At 40.0% G+C, this 16,018-nt stretch overlaps 1 protein-coding gene across 3 annotated transcripts in view; it reads left to right on the forward strand.

Annotated features, from left to right (window-relative positions):
• Positions 1-6,017: 6,017 nt before the first annotated feature.
• The window catches only part of LOC127788787 (CAAX prenyl protease 2), a 33,759-nt gene continuing 23,758 nt past the window's right edge, over positions 6,018-16,018 (forward strand). Inside the window, exon 1 of one of the 3 annotated variants that reach the window (XM_052317399.1) lies at positions 6,018-6,410. In XM_052317399.1, the coding sequence (XP_052173359.1) occupies positions 6,138-6,410 (273 nt within the window). In that variant the 5' untranslated portion in view covers positions 6,018-6,137. The remainder of the gene's footprint in view (positions 6,411-16,018) is intronic. The other 2 variants (XM_052317400.1, XM_052317398.1) reach the window with 2 other exon arrangements.

The following is a 16,018-nucleotide window of genomic DNA, read 5'->3' on the forward strand; positions in this document are numbered from 1 at the left end:
CTCAGTGGAAGACAGAGCAACCAGAGGCTGCAGCTGTGATTTCCAACTGATGCAATTTCCACCTAAGGTGAAATATAAGGCAGTAGTGGACTTACGAGAGTCTCTATCCCCTGCAAAGTCAGAATCTACATACCCAACAAGATCAAGAGAATTAAATCTTTTCTTGTAACTTAATCCAACATTAACTGATCCATGTATATATCTCAATAAATATTTAAGAGCATCCCAGTGAGGTTTACCTGGGTTGGACATGAATCTGCTGAGGGTTGAAATGGCATAGGCTAAATCAGGTCTTGTGCTAATCATAGCATACATGATGGTTCCAATAGCATTAGCATATGGTACACTTTCCATTTTAATGATTTCAGAGTTGGACGAAGGGCATTGAGATTTAGTTAAGACAAAATGTCCAGCTAATGGGACACTCACTGGCTTGCAATTTTGCATGCCAAACCTTTTCACAGATTTCATCAAGTAGTCATTTTGATGAACCTTTAAGGTGAAATTTTTCCTATCCCTTTCTATTGTCATTCCTAGGATTTTCTTAGCTGAACCTAGGTCTTTCATGTCAAAACTTGTGTTGAGCATCTGTTTTAATTCATTTATCTTTGACTTAGACTTGCTAATTAACAGAATGTCATCAACATATAACAATAGATAAATGGGATCATTTGAGAGAATAAAATAGAAACAGTTATCATATTTACTCCTTACAAACCCAATTCCTAAGACAAAATTATCAAACTTTTTATACCATTGTCTTGGGGATTGTTTTAAGCCATAAAGAGATTTCTTTAGTAAACAGACATGCTCAGGTTTGTTTGAGTCAATATATCCAGCAGGTTGTATCATGTAAATTTTCTCCTCTAAATCTCCATGTAAAAAAGCTGTTTTAACATCTAATTGTTCTAATTCAAGATCAAATTGAACAACCACAGACAGCATCATGCGAATGGTTTTGAACTTTACTACAGGGGAGAAAATTTCAGTGTAGTCTATTCCTTCTCTCTGAGTAAACCCCTTTGCCACTAATCTTGCTTTATACCTAATAGGGTCAGTAAGAGTTATGCCTTCCTTCAACTTATACAACCATTTACACTGGATTAACTTCTGTTTTTGAGGTCTAGGCATCAACTCCCAGGTGCCATTAATTTTAAGTGAGGCCATTTCCTCATCCATGGCCTGCTGCCACTTAACACTTTCCTTAGAGCTGACAGCCTCCTCATAAGTAGAAGGCTCACTGCTCCTTAATTCCAGACCTGCCACAAGGGCACAAAACACTAGATCCGAATAGGCATACCTAGCAGGGGGTCTAGAAACCCTCCTGCTTCTATCTCGGGCTAGGTGATAATCACTGAGATCTTGGGTGGGGCTCAAATGCTCCACCTCAATCTCAGATTCTCTTTCTTGTTCCTCTTGATCATCATCATGATCAGAGGTTTGGTTTTCATAAGGGTTTGGGACATCTTCTAGGTTGGATTCTGTTGGAGCAGCTGGAAGAGGACCTTCTGCTTGCTCCACCTCAATTTGAGACCCTCCTAGAATAATGAAATCATCTGGGTTACTTTTATTATTATTAGTTTCTTCAGGAGTTATGATTTTACAAGGGAAAATGGCTTCATTAAAAATGACATCTCTGCTAATAATAATTTTTATCCCACCAGATTGTCTTTCCCACAATCTAAAGCCTTTGGTCCCCTCTTGGTAACCAATAAACACACACTTAATGGACCTAGCATCTAACTTACCATCTGATTTGTGAGCATATGCTTCACAACCAAACACCCTTAGGTAATCTAAATTTATTTTTCTACTGGTCCATTTTTCTTCAGGGCATTTTAGATTTAAGGCAGTGGAAGGGCTTCTATTTACCAAATAGGCTGCTGTAGACAAGGCCTCCCCCCAAAAAGACTTTGGCATATTAGAGGTGAACAAGAGGCATCTAACTTTTTCAAGAAGAGTTCGATTCATCCTCTCAGCTACCCCATTTTGTTGGGGTGTATACCTCACAGTCCTATGCCTAAGAATACCTTGGGTATTACAGAATTCATCAAACTTTTTGTTACAGAATTCTAGACCATTGTCTGTTCTTAAGGTTTTAATCTTTCTATCTATTTGATTTTCAATTAAGTTCTTCCAAGTCTTAAACTTCTCTAGGGTCTGGTCTTTAGATTTTAAAAGATAAACCCAAACCTTCCTAGTGAAATCATCAATAATAGAGAGAAAGTATCTGTTACCACCATGAGTAAGGACCTGAGAAGGCCCCCATAAGTCAGCATGTATGTACTCTAGGCATACCTTCGCCAGGTGGGTTCCCTTATGGAATCCCAGCCTGTGTTGCTTGCCTAGGACACATGGCTCACAAAAGTCGAGGGACCCCACTGGCACTGAACCAAGGTAACCTTGGTTGGACAGAGCCTTAAGACCTTTTAGGCTCATATGGCCAAGTCTCAAGTGCCATAATTCTGTCTTATCAGATTTTACTATGCATGCAGAATTAATAATATCAGAAGGAAAATAATAGCCATCCAACACATATAATCCATTTTTCTTAACTCCAGTTAGAATTAGATTATCTCCCTTAAACACATGCATGGATCCATTTTCTGCCTTATAGGAGAACCCTAGTTCATCTAATGTGCCAAGAGATATTAGATTCCTTTTTAGATCAGGAATATATCTTACATCAGTTAATGTTCTAATTTTGTTGTCATGCAATCTGAGAGATATGTTTCCTATACCTTTAATCCTACAAGATTGGTTATTACCCATAAACACTGTTCCTGATTCTCTTTTATCAAATTTGTGAAACCAATCAATGTTAGGGCACATATGAAAAGAACAACCGGAATCCATGATCCATTCATTGTCAATAGAAACATTTGAAACAGTAAGTACCTCAGCTAAGCAATTTGAATTATTTGGATTAGCATTTATGTTTCCCCCTTGCTTTTGTTTCTTAATAAAGTCATAACAGTATTTTTTGATGTGTCCTTCTTTCCCACAGTGATAGCATTTCCATTTCTGCTTACCCTTTTTATCTTTCTTCTTACCCTTTTGCCCTGACCCAATGGTTTGATCATTATTATTTGCAAAGTGTTTTTTCTCATTCTTACTCTTTACAAATAGGTTATTTCCAGATTTCTTAGATGTTCCCAATTCTAGTTCTCTAGCCTTAATGCCTGAAATAACAAGGTCTAATGTAGGTACTATGCCAGTATATCTTAATGCATGTTTAACAACATCATAATCATCAGGCAATGCATTTAATAAAATCATAGCTTCACTCGAGTCTCCTAAAGCTTGATCAGTACCCCTAAGTAGCAATGCAAGTTTAGTGAATTCATCTATATTCTCATCCATTGTCTTAGATGTACTCATTTTATAATTAAATAACATGCCTTTCAGATATACTAAGTTTGGTGCAGTAATGACAGAAAATAAAGCATCTAATTTATTCCATAGCTCTAAGGGAGTAGTCATACCATCCACTTTGCGGATCACACTGTCACCAAGATGGAGGAAGATCAAATTAAAAGCTTCCTCCCTGATTTCCTCTGTTCTTGCAAGCTGGTCTACTGACCATTTGCGATCGTCTGTCTCAAGTGCTATAAGCACTTTATGATGTGAGAGTAATACTCTCATCTTTTTCTTCCAGCTTCCAAAGTCTCCTCTTCCATCAAATATACCGATCTCAAATCGGGTAGAGTTCATCTTCGTATTGCACGAAGGTAACCTAAAAGGGCTCTATTCACTGAAATGAATCAATACAGCAAACACCCGCTGACACGGACTCTATCAGAGAACCCTAAATATTGAAGAATGATTGACCTTACCAAAAAAAAAAACCCTAGAAGCCGAACTTAAAGAGGCTCTGATACCACTGTTGAGACTTGGCAGAAAACTTAGGGTTTTTCTTAAGCAATCACAAAATATTTGATGGTCTAAATGAAACACACATTCACAGTGCTGGGATCAGAAATTACAAACGCAGAGAAACAAAAAATATAAGAACAGAGACACAAGAGTTTTTACCGTGGTTCACCTCAAAACGAGGCTACATCCACGTTGAGCTCGAGAGAGAAGAGCTCACTGCACTATGAGATGAAAAATCGGATTACACTCTCATAAGCCCTCAATCAAAAAAAAAAAACCCCTCAAACAATCAATGGTTCGAGAACACAAAACTGCCGATCAATCACTTAATACAGATTAAAGGCAAACCTATCGAACCACTAAAACTATACAGACATGTACAGGAAAAATAGAATTCGGGAACAAACCAGAAAGAACCCTATCCAGAAGGCGAGAGCCTTCAACCAGCAAGAACCAGCCCGCAAGAAATCAACCCGATAGAGAAAAACCTTTCTGATTATCCTTCCGACTTTTCTTTTTGCCTCTCTCCCAGATCACATCTCGAGGCAGCGATTAAAAGCAATCAAGAGCGGCTGAGATTGCGCCTCAAAAAAGGTGAGGATTAATGGACCAGATCAAATCGTGCAAGCACGATTAGAATCCCAACAGAAAACGGCAGAGGAGTAGGAGAGCAGGAGATGATCGGGCAAAGGATGAGGGAGCATGATCAGGCGCCAGCTGAGGGTCAGCTGATGGTTGCCACGTGCAGCCATCCAGCGGCTGCCAAATGGCAGCATGCGGTTGCTGCACATGGTCATCCAGTCAGCAAAGAGAGACGACACCGTTTGGAGCTTCACAATTAACATTTTCAATCATTCTTTGTGGAAAAATCATGTTCATGAGATTGACATGGACCCTTTTGCAAATAGGTTTTTCCAACTTTATCCTTATCATTTAGATGGTAATTTGATTTTTTTTCCCCCTTAATCCATAGTCTGAAGGAAGCTCATCCAAATCAATTTTCAAATGAGTTACTTTAGAAGAACATTTGCTTTTCTCTCACATCAACACCATTGTGAATTGATAGTCCTTCGATGATTGGTTCTCTAACGAGGAATTTTTTCTATAACTACATCACTCTTTCATATAGCTTCCAAAAAAAAAATTGATAAAAGGAGAAAAAGGATGGACAGAAATTGAGAAAGTGAAAGGAGGAAGAAGAAGAAACCCATGCACTATAATTCTAAGATCTCAACTCTTTCCCGTTGAAGTGTTAGAGAAAAATACAAAACTTCTTTTAAAAATTTTCTTAATAGCATATGTGAAATTATATTCACTATCAAGTGCTTTTTTTAATAATGGGGTCAAAGTGGACGTACGTGGTAGGACTAAAATTAAATAAAGTATTATGAGCCTTTTTTAGGGGGCAGTGGAGGCACCATATATCATGGGGACAAATCAATGATATATACGTTTATTTCCTAATAGTCAACATAATATGTTTCTGTTTTAATTATTAAGCTTTGATCTTAAACCACGTGCCCACAAGAGCCTTGATGAAAAAAAATTGGAAAAAAAAAAAATCCTCATCTTAGTACAGTAACGTACCCAACAAGGTGGGGTATTACATGTATGTTTACTGATTGGAGGTCATCAATCAATAGAGGAAAATCTAGAACAAAGAAGGTGGAGTTAAATGGTGGCATTAACGGATGGCCCCATGAAAGTCTCTCTCTCTCTCTTTTCACTTGGGTTAGATATTGAAACTCCAGTGATCGTCAGAGTTTCGATCATTAACTATTGCAACCCCTGGAGCTATGATTATTGGAAGGCTTTATTAACTAGAACTTTGCCAGAGTTCAAGAGATAGGCTGGGGGAGATAGAAAGAAATAAAATATATTCTTGGTGCTTTATGAAATTTAATAGCTGTATAGGTATGACTCAGTCGCTCAGTCCCGATTGAGTTGCATTCGGCAATATGGGCCCAAACCCGGCCTACAATGATTGGGCCATCGTCGAGTAAATTTTAATCATGACCCGATCTTAATATAATCGGCCTGTCTTAGGGCCTTATAGCTGAAATAGGCTCGGCCCTTGTTTGGCGACGAGATTAATTTCATTCTCCTCTCACTGTAACGTGGCAACGACCTATTGGTGAGAGAGTCACTCGAAGAAAATGTGCTTTTCAAGTCAAGCCAAGCCTTCCGCTTCCAGTGAAGCCTCGGCTGAACGCAGAAGGGGAAAAGCTTCACTGAGAGAGTGATCGAGGGACCGTTCTTCTATGTGTAACGATTGTGCGCCGTCCGATCTGAGAGCCTTGGAGTTCGTTTTGCAAGAAGCCATGGAGGTGGAGCAAGGGGTGGGGATTTCAGGATTTGTGGCGGTGATGGCATGTTTGGCGATGGCGGTGTTCTACGTTGCAATTCTGTACACTCCGACTTTGATCCTCCGCCTACCGCCGCCGGCCTCCTTGGAAAGCTTCCTGGTTCGAAGGTTCATATGCGCCGCCGTCTCTTCCGTTCTCTCCCTCATCTTCTGCTCGCTCATTCTCCCTGTATACTCCTTCTCCCTGCTCAATTCGAACGCCTACATGTTTATATCTGAATGCTATGTGGATGATTGTCTGTTTTTACATGGGTATGTGTTATAGTTGCGACCCGAAATTTAAATTTGATTGTGATTATAATTTTGAATTTGACTGTGAGTAGAATGTTGTCAAATTTAATTTTGACTGGAATTTATTTCGTTTAGAAAAATATTCTTGTGAATTATTTTTTGATCATGATAGAATTTTTTGTATATATCTATAGATGATTGCGGTCTATAAATGGGTGGTCAATACCTTGGGATTAATGACAGTTATATCACTATTGAGTAACAATATTATTTTGGTGATATTTTGGTAGTAACTATATCACTATAATTGTACCAATATTAATATAGTGATATTTTGTTTTTTTTGCCCGTAATTTTTTTTAATTTGGATTTTTTACGTTAAATTCTGTGTTCATGTGTGTGATTGATGATTGATCGTGATTTGTTTTTGATCCAAATTTCGTAACAAATTGGTATCAGAGCCGTTGAATTAAACCATCAATTGTTTGCAGATCTCAACCGTTGGATCTGAAATTTCATCATCATCATCATCATCTTCTTCAGTTGGGTTTCAAGTTGCCCAACACTGTTATAGCCGCCATCGCCGTTCAACCACCACCAACCATTGTCGGTGTCGTCGATCGACTGCCTCCGCCAACCATCAACTCACCCCTTTGGCCGCCTTTATGCCAGCAATTGCCTTGTTTTCCTCTTGCAATGCAACCGACAGTAGCCTAGATTAGTTACTATCGATCTATTGTCAATCAACCACTGTTTGTTCGTCTTCCACCTGGTCGACCGTGACCTTTCGACTTCCTCTTGCGAGCAACTGTCGACGATCGTTGTTTTCATCTTCTTTTCTAGTCGTCTTTTCCTTTCTCATGGTCGACCCACACAGTGTTATTAAGGGTGCGCAAGGCGGACCAAGGCACACCTTAGGTGCCAGAAAGCATTCTAGGCGGGTGCAAACCTACAAGACGCGCCTCAGTCGAAGGCGCGCCTTGGGCTTTTTAATTATTTTTTCAAGGTTTTTATTTGACTGTTTGTTACTTTATTTAATTTTTTACTGTTTAGAGTTTAAATTTATTGTTTCAACTACAAATTTGACAATAAGTAAAAAGGCTACTACTTCAAATGCTCTAATTGAATTTGAACTAGATGAAGATGGATAGGGAGAATTGAAAAAATTCAAGGCATGTAATAACAAAACAAAACATTAAGTCACCAAAATAGCACCCCCATACTTGCAACCATATTTCTTAGGCATCTATATATCATCTATGATCTCCAGATGCAAGAAGTGGACAAAAAGGGAAAAAGAAAATTATATTTTCATAGGCCCAAGTTAAATAGTGGCTTTTCCTTAGTTTACCATCTTCCTTGATTGTGTTTTATTTACTTCAACAATGTTTTGTTAAAGCTGTTCAAGTCTTCATTTTCTTTAAGATTATATTATGGATAATACTACACGAACAAAAAGTTAGACAACTTGGTGGACAACTCTTAACAAAATTCATATCTAACTCTTAATGTAAAAGACAACTTCACCCTCACCTCTCACTCTTTCTTTCACTCTCACCTCTCACCTCTCACTCTCTCTTTCACTCTTTATTTTCACTTTCACTCTCTTTCTCTCAAAACCACCATCTCTCAAACCCACTCTATCTCTCCCCCACACTCTCTCTCAAACCCACCCATGCGGATTGCAGTGTCCGCCCCCCACACCGTCGTCGCTGTCGCCCCCGCCACCGTTGCTCGCACTGCCGTTGCCCAAGGATGGCGCCATCGTCGTCGCTTGCCGTCTCCCTCGCCAACGTCGCGAGCACAGCCCTCCGTCAGCCCCCTCGCTCACATAGCCGTCTCCCCCGCCAACACCAATTACACTGCCCGCCATGGCCGTCACCCCCACCACCGGCCACTGAACACCTTCTCCCCCCCCGGCCACTCTGACAACCATCCCCCGGCCACTTTGACAACCATCGCTGGCCCACCCCACCAGCCGCTTGCACAACACCGTCTTCGCCCCCCACATGGTTGGTCGCCCCACTCCCGCTGTCGCCCACCTGCCGACCACAGAAACCCTCCACTGCTGTCACCCGCCCCCCACACCGCTGCTCGGACCACCATCGTCGGCCCCCCATCGTCGCTACACTGCACCATTTATATATACATTTATAAATATTTTGATTTTTTGCATGTACATTTATATATATTTATATATTTTCTTTTTTTCTGCTTTTTTTTTTTTTTTTGCTTATGTTGTTTTTTTATGGTGATTTAACTGTTGAAATGAAAATTAAAAAATATAATTTATTTTGAGTTGTAAAAGAACATGATTTATTTTGATTGTATATTTGACAATCGGGTAAAAAATATTGCTTGTGTTATTTTTGCATGTTTCATGCTCTGTTATTAGTTTTTCTTTAGTTTGAGGGTATTAATCCAATTACTTAATTTAAATCATTTACCTATAAAATTTTAACATTTGTTAAATTGTTTTTTTGGCTTGTGTGTTGACTCTTTGATAGAGTTAAAAATCAATGTAAAATAAGATTGGAGTAAAATTAATATTTCTAAGATCAAATCCAATATAATTAGATATATTTTTTTATTATTTTATGATCAAATATAACAACAATTTTTTTCTTATTATTTTGCAATCAGATGTAACAACAACAATCTTGATGGTTGCCATTAAAAATGTTAATATTAATATATATAATAAGATCACACAAGTAATTAAATGATTTATTTTCTCATTTAAGGTCACTTTAAATATCTACTTATTGCAACAATATCAATTATATCTTAAAATTACATTTCTTAAATAAAAAAACATAACAAAGATCATTCAATCAAGGGTTTATGTGGTCTGTGGGGTGGGTGCAATGACGTTGGCGGGGGAGACGGCGGGCGACGACAGTGGCGGTCCGAGTGGCGGTGTGGGGCGAGCGACAAAGGTGGGTGCGGGCGGCGGTGGAGGGTTTATGTGGCTGGCGGGTGGGCGACGACGGGGGTAGGGCGAGCAACCATGTAGGGTCGAATGCAATGGTGTGCAAACGGCTGGCAGGGTGGGCTGGCGATGGCCGTCGGAGCAGCGGTGTTGGGGGGGGGGGGCAACGGTGGTCAGTGGCCAATGGTGGGGGTGACGGCAACGGCGAGCGGTGCTTGTGGTGTTGGCAAGGGAGACTACTATGCAAGCGGGGGGGTTGACGACGGGCGGTGCTCGAGGTGTTGGTGGGGGAGACAGCGAGCGATGATGGTGGTGCCATCCTTGGGCGACGGCGGTGCGAGCAGCGGTGGCGGGGGTGACGACAACGGCGACGACGACGGTGCGAGAGTGATGTGGGGGGTGGACATTGCAACTCGTGGTGGTGGGGGTGGGTTTGAGAGAGAAAGAGTTGGGGAGAGATAGAGTGAGTTTGAGAGATGGTGGTTTTGAGAGAGAGAGAGAGTGTGGGTTTGAAAATGAGCGGGTAAAGATAAAATTAATTCAAAAACTTTTAGCGCGGGTATTCACAAACATGCCAAGTTCTCGCGATATTTTGGTGTCAAAATATCATGAGAACTTGGAGTTGTTCACCAAGTTGTCCACCAGTTAGTTTGTGTAGCATAATCCTTATATTATTCCAGTAATAAAAAGTCAAACTACTCTCAATATCTGGTGATCAACATTCTATTGGCATGATCAATATTTATAGACACCACAAAGGCCGAGCTTTCATTATTCAAAGAAATATGCAAATTCAAGTCTAGTATATTACCTACTAAAAAAATGTATGAAACTATCATCACACTTCTAAATCATAGAAATCATCCAACAAGAGGAGTAGATGACGTGGAAGAAGATATTAGAGATGATGCTTCTAATGATAAAAATATAGAAATGTTTGATCTTGATGATGAGGATGATTTTTAGATTGTTTAAAATGCATAATTATTTAATTTTGATTTAGATTTAAGACCTATAAGTTTTTTTAAGATTTAATTTAAGTTGACTTAAAACTTTTAGATTACATCTTTTGATATTTTTTGTTGTTCTTTTCATTAGTATATGCTGATTTTTTTAATTTTCTTGATAACATACTTGTAAATATGTTATTAGGAGTTTTGACTTATTTTATACCTTATTTTTTAACTAGGATATATATTTTTCTTTTTTTTTAGTAAGCATGTGCTTAGTTCCATCAGGCACGTGCCTGCCTTGCTCCTCAAGCTCTAATACCCTTTTGCGCCTTAGTGTGCCTTGAGCCTTTAATAACACTGGACCCACATCAACTTACCTCCGACTGCCATTACCTAGCATCAGCCGTGCCATCGCCGGCTTTCTCTCTCACTCTTCAATCGCCTCTTCGAACGTCAACCAACGGCCGACCTTGCTGCTTGCCGTCCGTCAATACAACCGCCATCCCCAATTGGGTTTCTCCATTGCAGAAGGCCATTGTTTCAGCACACCCAGATCTGGGTTGACTTGACCCACGACCCGCTAGACATATCTAGATTTGGTTTTTTGCCCATATTTGGTATTTTGATCCGTTTTTAATTGAGTTTCTTATTTATCAGTTATTTGATATTATTTGGGGCTATTTAATGGCTACGTTGAAGTACGATATTCCTTTGTTGGACCAGAATATTAGATTTTCGCTATGGCATATTAAGTTGCATGGAATTTTGGCACAAATAGATTTAGATGATGCAATTTTGGGCTTTGAAAAAATGTCAAAATCATGGAGTATTGAAGAAAAATAGAATAAGGATCATAAGGCCTTGTCTGAAATATATCTACATTTATCGAGTCAAATTTTGTAGGATGTTTTGAAAGAAAAAACTGTTGTTGCTCTATGATTGAAATTGGAACAACTGTGTATGACGAAAAGCTTGACGAGTAAGTTGCATCTTAAACAAAGGTTGTATTCTCATCAAATGGTAGATGGTACGCCGATTGAAAGTCATTTAACAACTTTTAAGGAAATTATTTCTGATTTGGATAACATAATGAGGATTTGGGTCTAATTTTATTATGTTTTCTACCGACCTCTTATTTAACTTTTAGAGACACCATACTCTATAGTTGTGATACTCTCACCCTATATGAAGTTTATGATATTTTGTTCTCGAAATAGAAAATTGATAAGCAGTTATTGGGCAATTCTGAAATCCAGGGAGAGGGTCTGTTGATTAGAGTGAGAATATAGGATAGAAATTTTGGTGGTAAAGGAAAAAGTAGATCCAAGTCCAGAAACAAAGAAAAAAACTGTAGTTATTGTAAGAAGAAAGGACACATAAAGAAGGAGTGTAATAAGCTGCAGAACAAACTTAAGAGAAATGAATCTAACCAGAAAGAGAAACAACCAGAAACTTCCGGTGAAACTAATGTTGTTGAAGATAACAGTAATGATGGAGAACTTATGGTGGTAACTAATGAAATTACCAAATCTAGGGAAGATTGAATTCTCGACATAGCATGCACATTTCATATGTCTCTTTTAGGGATTGGTTTTTGACATATAAAACTTTGACTTCTGGTGATGTATTGATAGGTAATAATTCTGTTAAAGCCCTTGATTCGTTAAGTTTTACCAAAGGTAGGGGTAGCCAAGGAATAGGACACGAGGCAAAAGGGTCAAATTCGGTTGGGGGAGAATAACAACCCACATGGTTGCAACGGACTAAGGAGGAGTCGAGGAGGTATAAAAACAGGTGAAAAGGAGAGAGAAGTAGCTAGAGAATTCTGAAGAAGTTTTGGGAGAGAAGGCCCTCTCGAATAGGCTTATATTGTTTTCTTTTTTGTTCTTAGCTTGTAATCGGAGATTCTTAACGTTGATTGTGAGATTTTATCAATTACTTTTGAGAATCCTATCAATTTGGTATCAGAGCATCACCGATCCTAATGGTGAACCTGATGGACCGAGTAGGTGAATTGGAAGGGAGGATGGAAGGCATGCAATGGGGAGTTAATGTCTTGAGGGGGTGAGGTTCTATCGGTGGAGAAGAATGTAGCGAGCTTGCTGGAACAGTTCGCTTGGATGAGAACGAGGTGGGAAGAGCAGGAACGGGAGAGGAAGAACACGGAGGAGTTGGGAGACCAGCCTCCAAAATTCATTTAGGATTTCGAGGTGACGCCAGAAATATGAGTGCGGCGAGCTGAAGCAGGGGGTTCCAAGGGGGGTTGGCGGCCGGAGATCCAAGGGTGACGGTTGAAGATGCCTCTCTTTGAAAGCGAAGATCTTGACAACTGGATAATCCGAGCCGATAGATACTTTGCGGTGAATGGACTAACTGACGAGAAGAAGATGGACACAGCAGCACTGTGTTTGGAGGGTGCTGCACTTTCATGGTTCCAGTGGGAGCAATGGAGACGAAAAGTGAGAAGTTGGGAAGAGCTAAGGGTGCTGTTGAGGAATCACTTAGGATCCACGCATGAAGACATGATGGAGAGGTCGGACGAGCTGGTGGACACGATTAAGGAGGGTGAGATGGTGGAATTGTCACTGAATTTCGTGGTAGGCCTAACTCCACCACAGACGATGAAGGTAAAAGGGAAGGATGGTGAGTGGTGAATTTATGTGGATTACAAGGCTTTAAGCAAGGTTGTCCCTAATATTGCTTGGGGAAAACGAACCCATGCTGTATTAGATGTTGGATGTGGAGTTGCTAGCTTTGGAGGCTTTTTGTTTGAAAGAGATGTTCTGACCATGTCATTTGCCCCAAAAGATGAACATGAAGCGCAGGTTCAGTTTGCGCTTGAAAGGGGAATGCTCGCTATATCAGCAGTAATGGGCACTAAGAGACTTCAGTTTTCAGGCAGAATCTTTGATGTTGTCTACTATGCACGATGTATGGTCCCTTGGCATATTGAAGGAGGATTGGCGGTTGAGCAGAACATGGTGTCGCGAGGCAAAATGGCTGCTGACGACGATGGTGTTGGGGAGTTCATCGACGAGGCCAAAGGGCAGCCGAAGATCGGTCCATTTAAAATGCCAGGGACTGCTGATTCGAAGACATCCAAGGAGAGTATCTTACCGATAGTTGGGGCACCATCAATGGTCCATGTTGTCTGGGAAGCTGGTTTGATTCTTAGCCCGATTTCTTAGAGATTTCACATGGGGTTGGTTGATAATGGAGGGCCCCTCATGTATTCTCACCATCATGAGGGGGTGGGTGCCTCATCCAAGTAGGTCATGATGGTGGAAGGGCAGCATGTTTCTAGAAGTCAAGGGCTCAATTTGTATTCTGTTATGGAGCCCAATGGTATAGACCCAAAGATCTTAAATAATGATGGGAATTTGGGTGAACTTCATGATGAGGTTGAGAATAGGCAAGCCATGAAACAACTAACAAAGTCAAGGTGCTAGGAAGTTGTATCAATAACTAGGGATGTAATGATTGGAATGGGAATTACTGTAAATCAAAAACCTACTACGAATGAGTGCTATGAAGAAAGAGCACAAAATGAGCCTCCTGTTTGTCAAGAATCTAATGACCCTAATGCAGCCTGGAATGTGCCATTGCAAGCATGCATGCACATAATTCCTATTGTTGAAACAAAACGAGGATTTAAATGGCCAGAACAGTGGCCAGCACGGGTGGGACAACCACTGTACTGGTTGTTGAGTTCCCAGTTTGGAGTCTATGGCAAAGCATCCCTTGAAGATTTCACTGCATGTTGAAGACATTAAGGCAGCTGATTAGTTGTAGTTGTCTTTGTATTGTTTATCATTCTGTATGTTGTGTTTTGTAATTGGTTGAATGTATTATTAGGCTGTGGTTTCAGTTGTAGAGGATTGCTAGCTACTTATATTTGTAGTTGCGGTAGTCAAGGCTATATATAAGGTAGCTTTTCTATTGTAATTGTATTGAGAATTATTCTGATCTTCTCAATCTAAGATTGGACGAGGTTCTATTTTTCTCTCTTGCATTTTCTCTCAGACTTTCATTCTCATTCTGTTTCATTGCAGACTATTAGCCCCGGAAACGAGTGGTGATTAAATCATATTTGACTGGAATGGGGAGAAATGAGTCATCTATCAAGAATGTTATGGACATGAAAGTTATCTATGGAGGATTGACTGGTGCTCTAAGAAACTTGAAGGTGTGGATTATGATTATGGTGCCTATAAACTCTCCAGATACACTACCTATAGTTTATGAACGAGACCTTCTCTTCTCCAAAGTTAAAAAGAGATGCCATTTGATGGCCGTGGTTGCTGAGGTTGACCAGATTCTCAACCTAGAGGGGAAACTTATTGTTCACGACAGGGTGGAGATCATCAATGAGGTGGAGGAAAGGATTGGGAGGCTGGTGTACAAGCAGTCTCTACCACCCTCCAGTGCAATTCACCCCGTAATTCGCATCTTCCAGCTTTGAAAGGTTGAAGGAGCAGTGTAGGAGGCCACCACTATCCCTAACCAGCTAACTGTATAACTGAAACCAGAATTCCTACTGGGGGTAAAGTTGGGCATGGGAAATAACTTGAGAAGCCTCGACGTTCTTATTCAATGGAAGTGGTTCCACCCCTCCCCCCCCTCCTCGACGGCCACTTGTGAACTGTACAATCCGTTGCTGCATCAATTTCCTAAGTTTCACCTTGAGGACAAGGTGAATCTCGTGGGTGAGAGTAATGTTAGAGCCCCTGATTCGTAAGTTTTACCAGAGGCAGGGGCAGCCAAGGAATAGGACAAGAGGGCAGAAGGGCCAAATTCGGTTGGGGGAGAATAACAACCCACATGGTTGCAACGGATTGAGGAGGAGCCGAGGAGGTATAAAAGCAGGTGAAAAAGGAGAGAGGAGTAGCTAGAGAATTCTAAAGAAGTTTTGGGAGAGAAGGCTCTCTCGAATAGGCTTATATTGTTTTCTTTTTTGTTCTTAGCTTGTAATCAAAGATTCTTAATGTTGATTGTGAGATTTTATCAATTACTTGTGAGGATCCTATCAAATTCTTTTTGTAAAATTACTGGCATTGGAGCAATTAAAATTAAATGTTTGATGGTATTGTTCAAACTTTAACTGATGTTAGACATGTTCTCGATTTCAAAAGAAATCTTATTTCATTGAGTACTCTTGATTTGAATGGGTACAAGTTCATTGGTGAGGGTGGAGTTATTAAGGTCAGTAAAGGTACTCTTATTGTGATGAAAGGTACAAAACAATACAGTCGATTGTATGTTCTGCAGGATTCTACCGTTACAGGTGATGCTTTTGTTTCTTCTTCTTCTTTATTAGATATCGATATCACTCAGTTATGGCATATGCATATTGGACATATGAGTGAAATAGGTATGGCTGAATTGAACAAAAGAGGACTTCTTAAAAGGTAGGGTATTGGAAAATTAGAGTTCTGTGAGCCACTGTGTCTTCGGTAAGCAAAAACTGGTCAGATTTAATAAAGGCATTCACAATATGAAAGGTATATTGGACTATGTCCATTCTAATCTCTAGGGCATAGCCAGAGTATCCTCTAAAGGTGGTGCCAGATACATGTTGACTTTCATTAATGATTTTTTTTAGGAAAGTCTGAGTATTCTTTTTGAAACAGAAGACGGATGTTTTTGCTTCTTTCAAATAGT

This window comes from Diospyros lotus, chromosome 13 (assembly GCF_014633365.1).
Source record: "Diospyros lotus cultivar Yz01 chromosome 13, ASM1463336v1, whole genome shotgun sequence".
NCBI lineage: Eukaryota > Viridiplantae > Streptophyta > Magnoliopsida > Ericales > Ebenaceae > Diospyros > Diospyros lotus.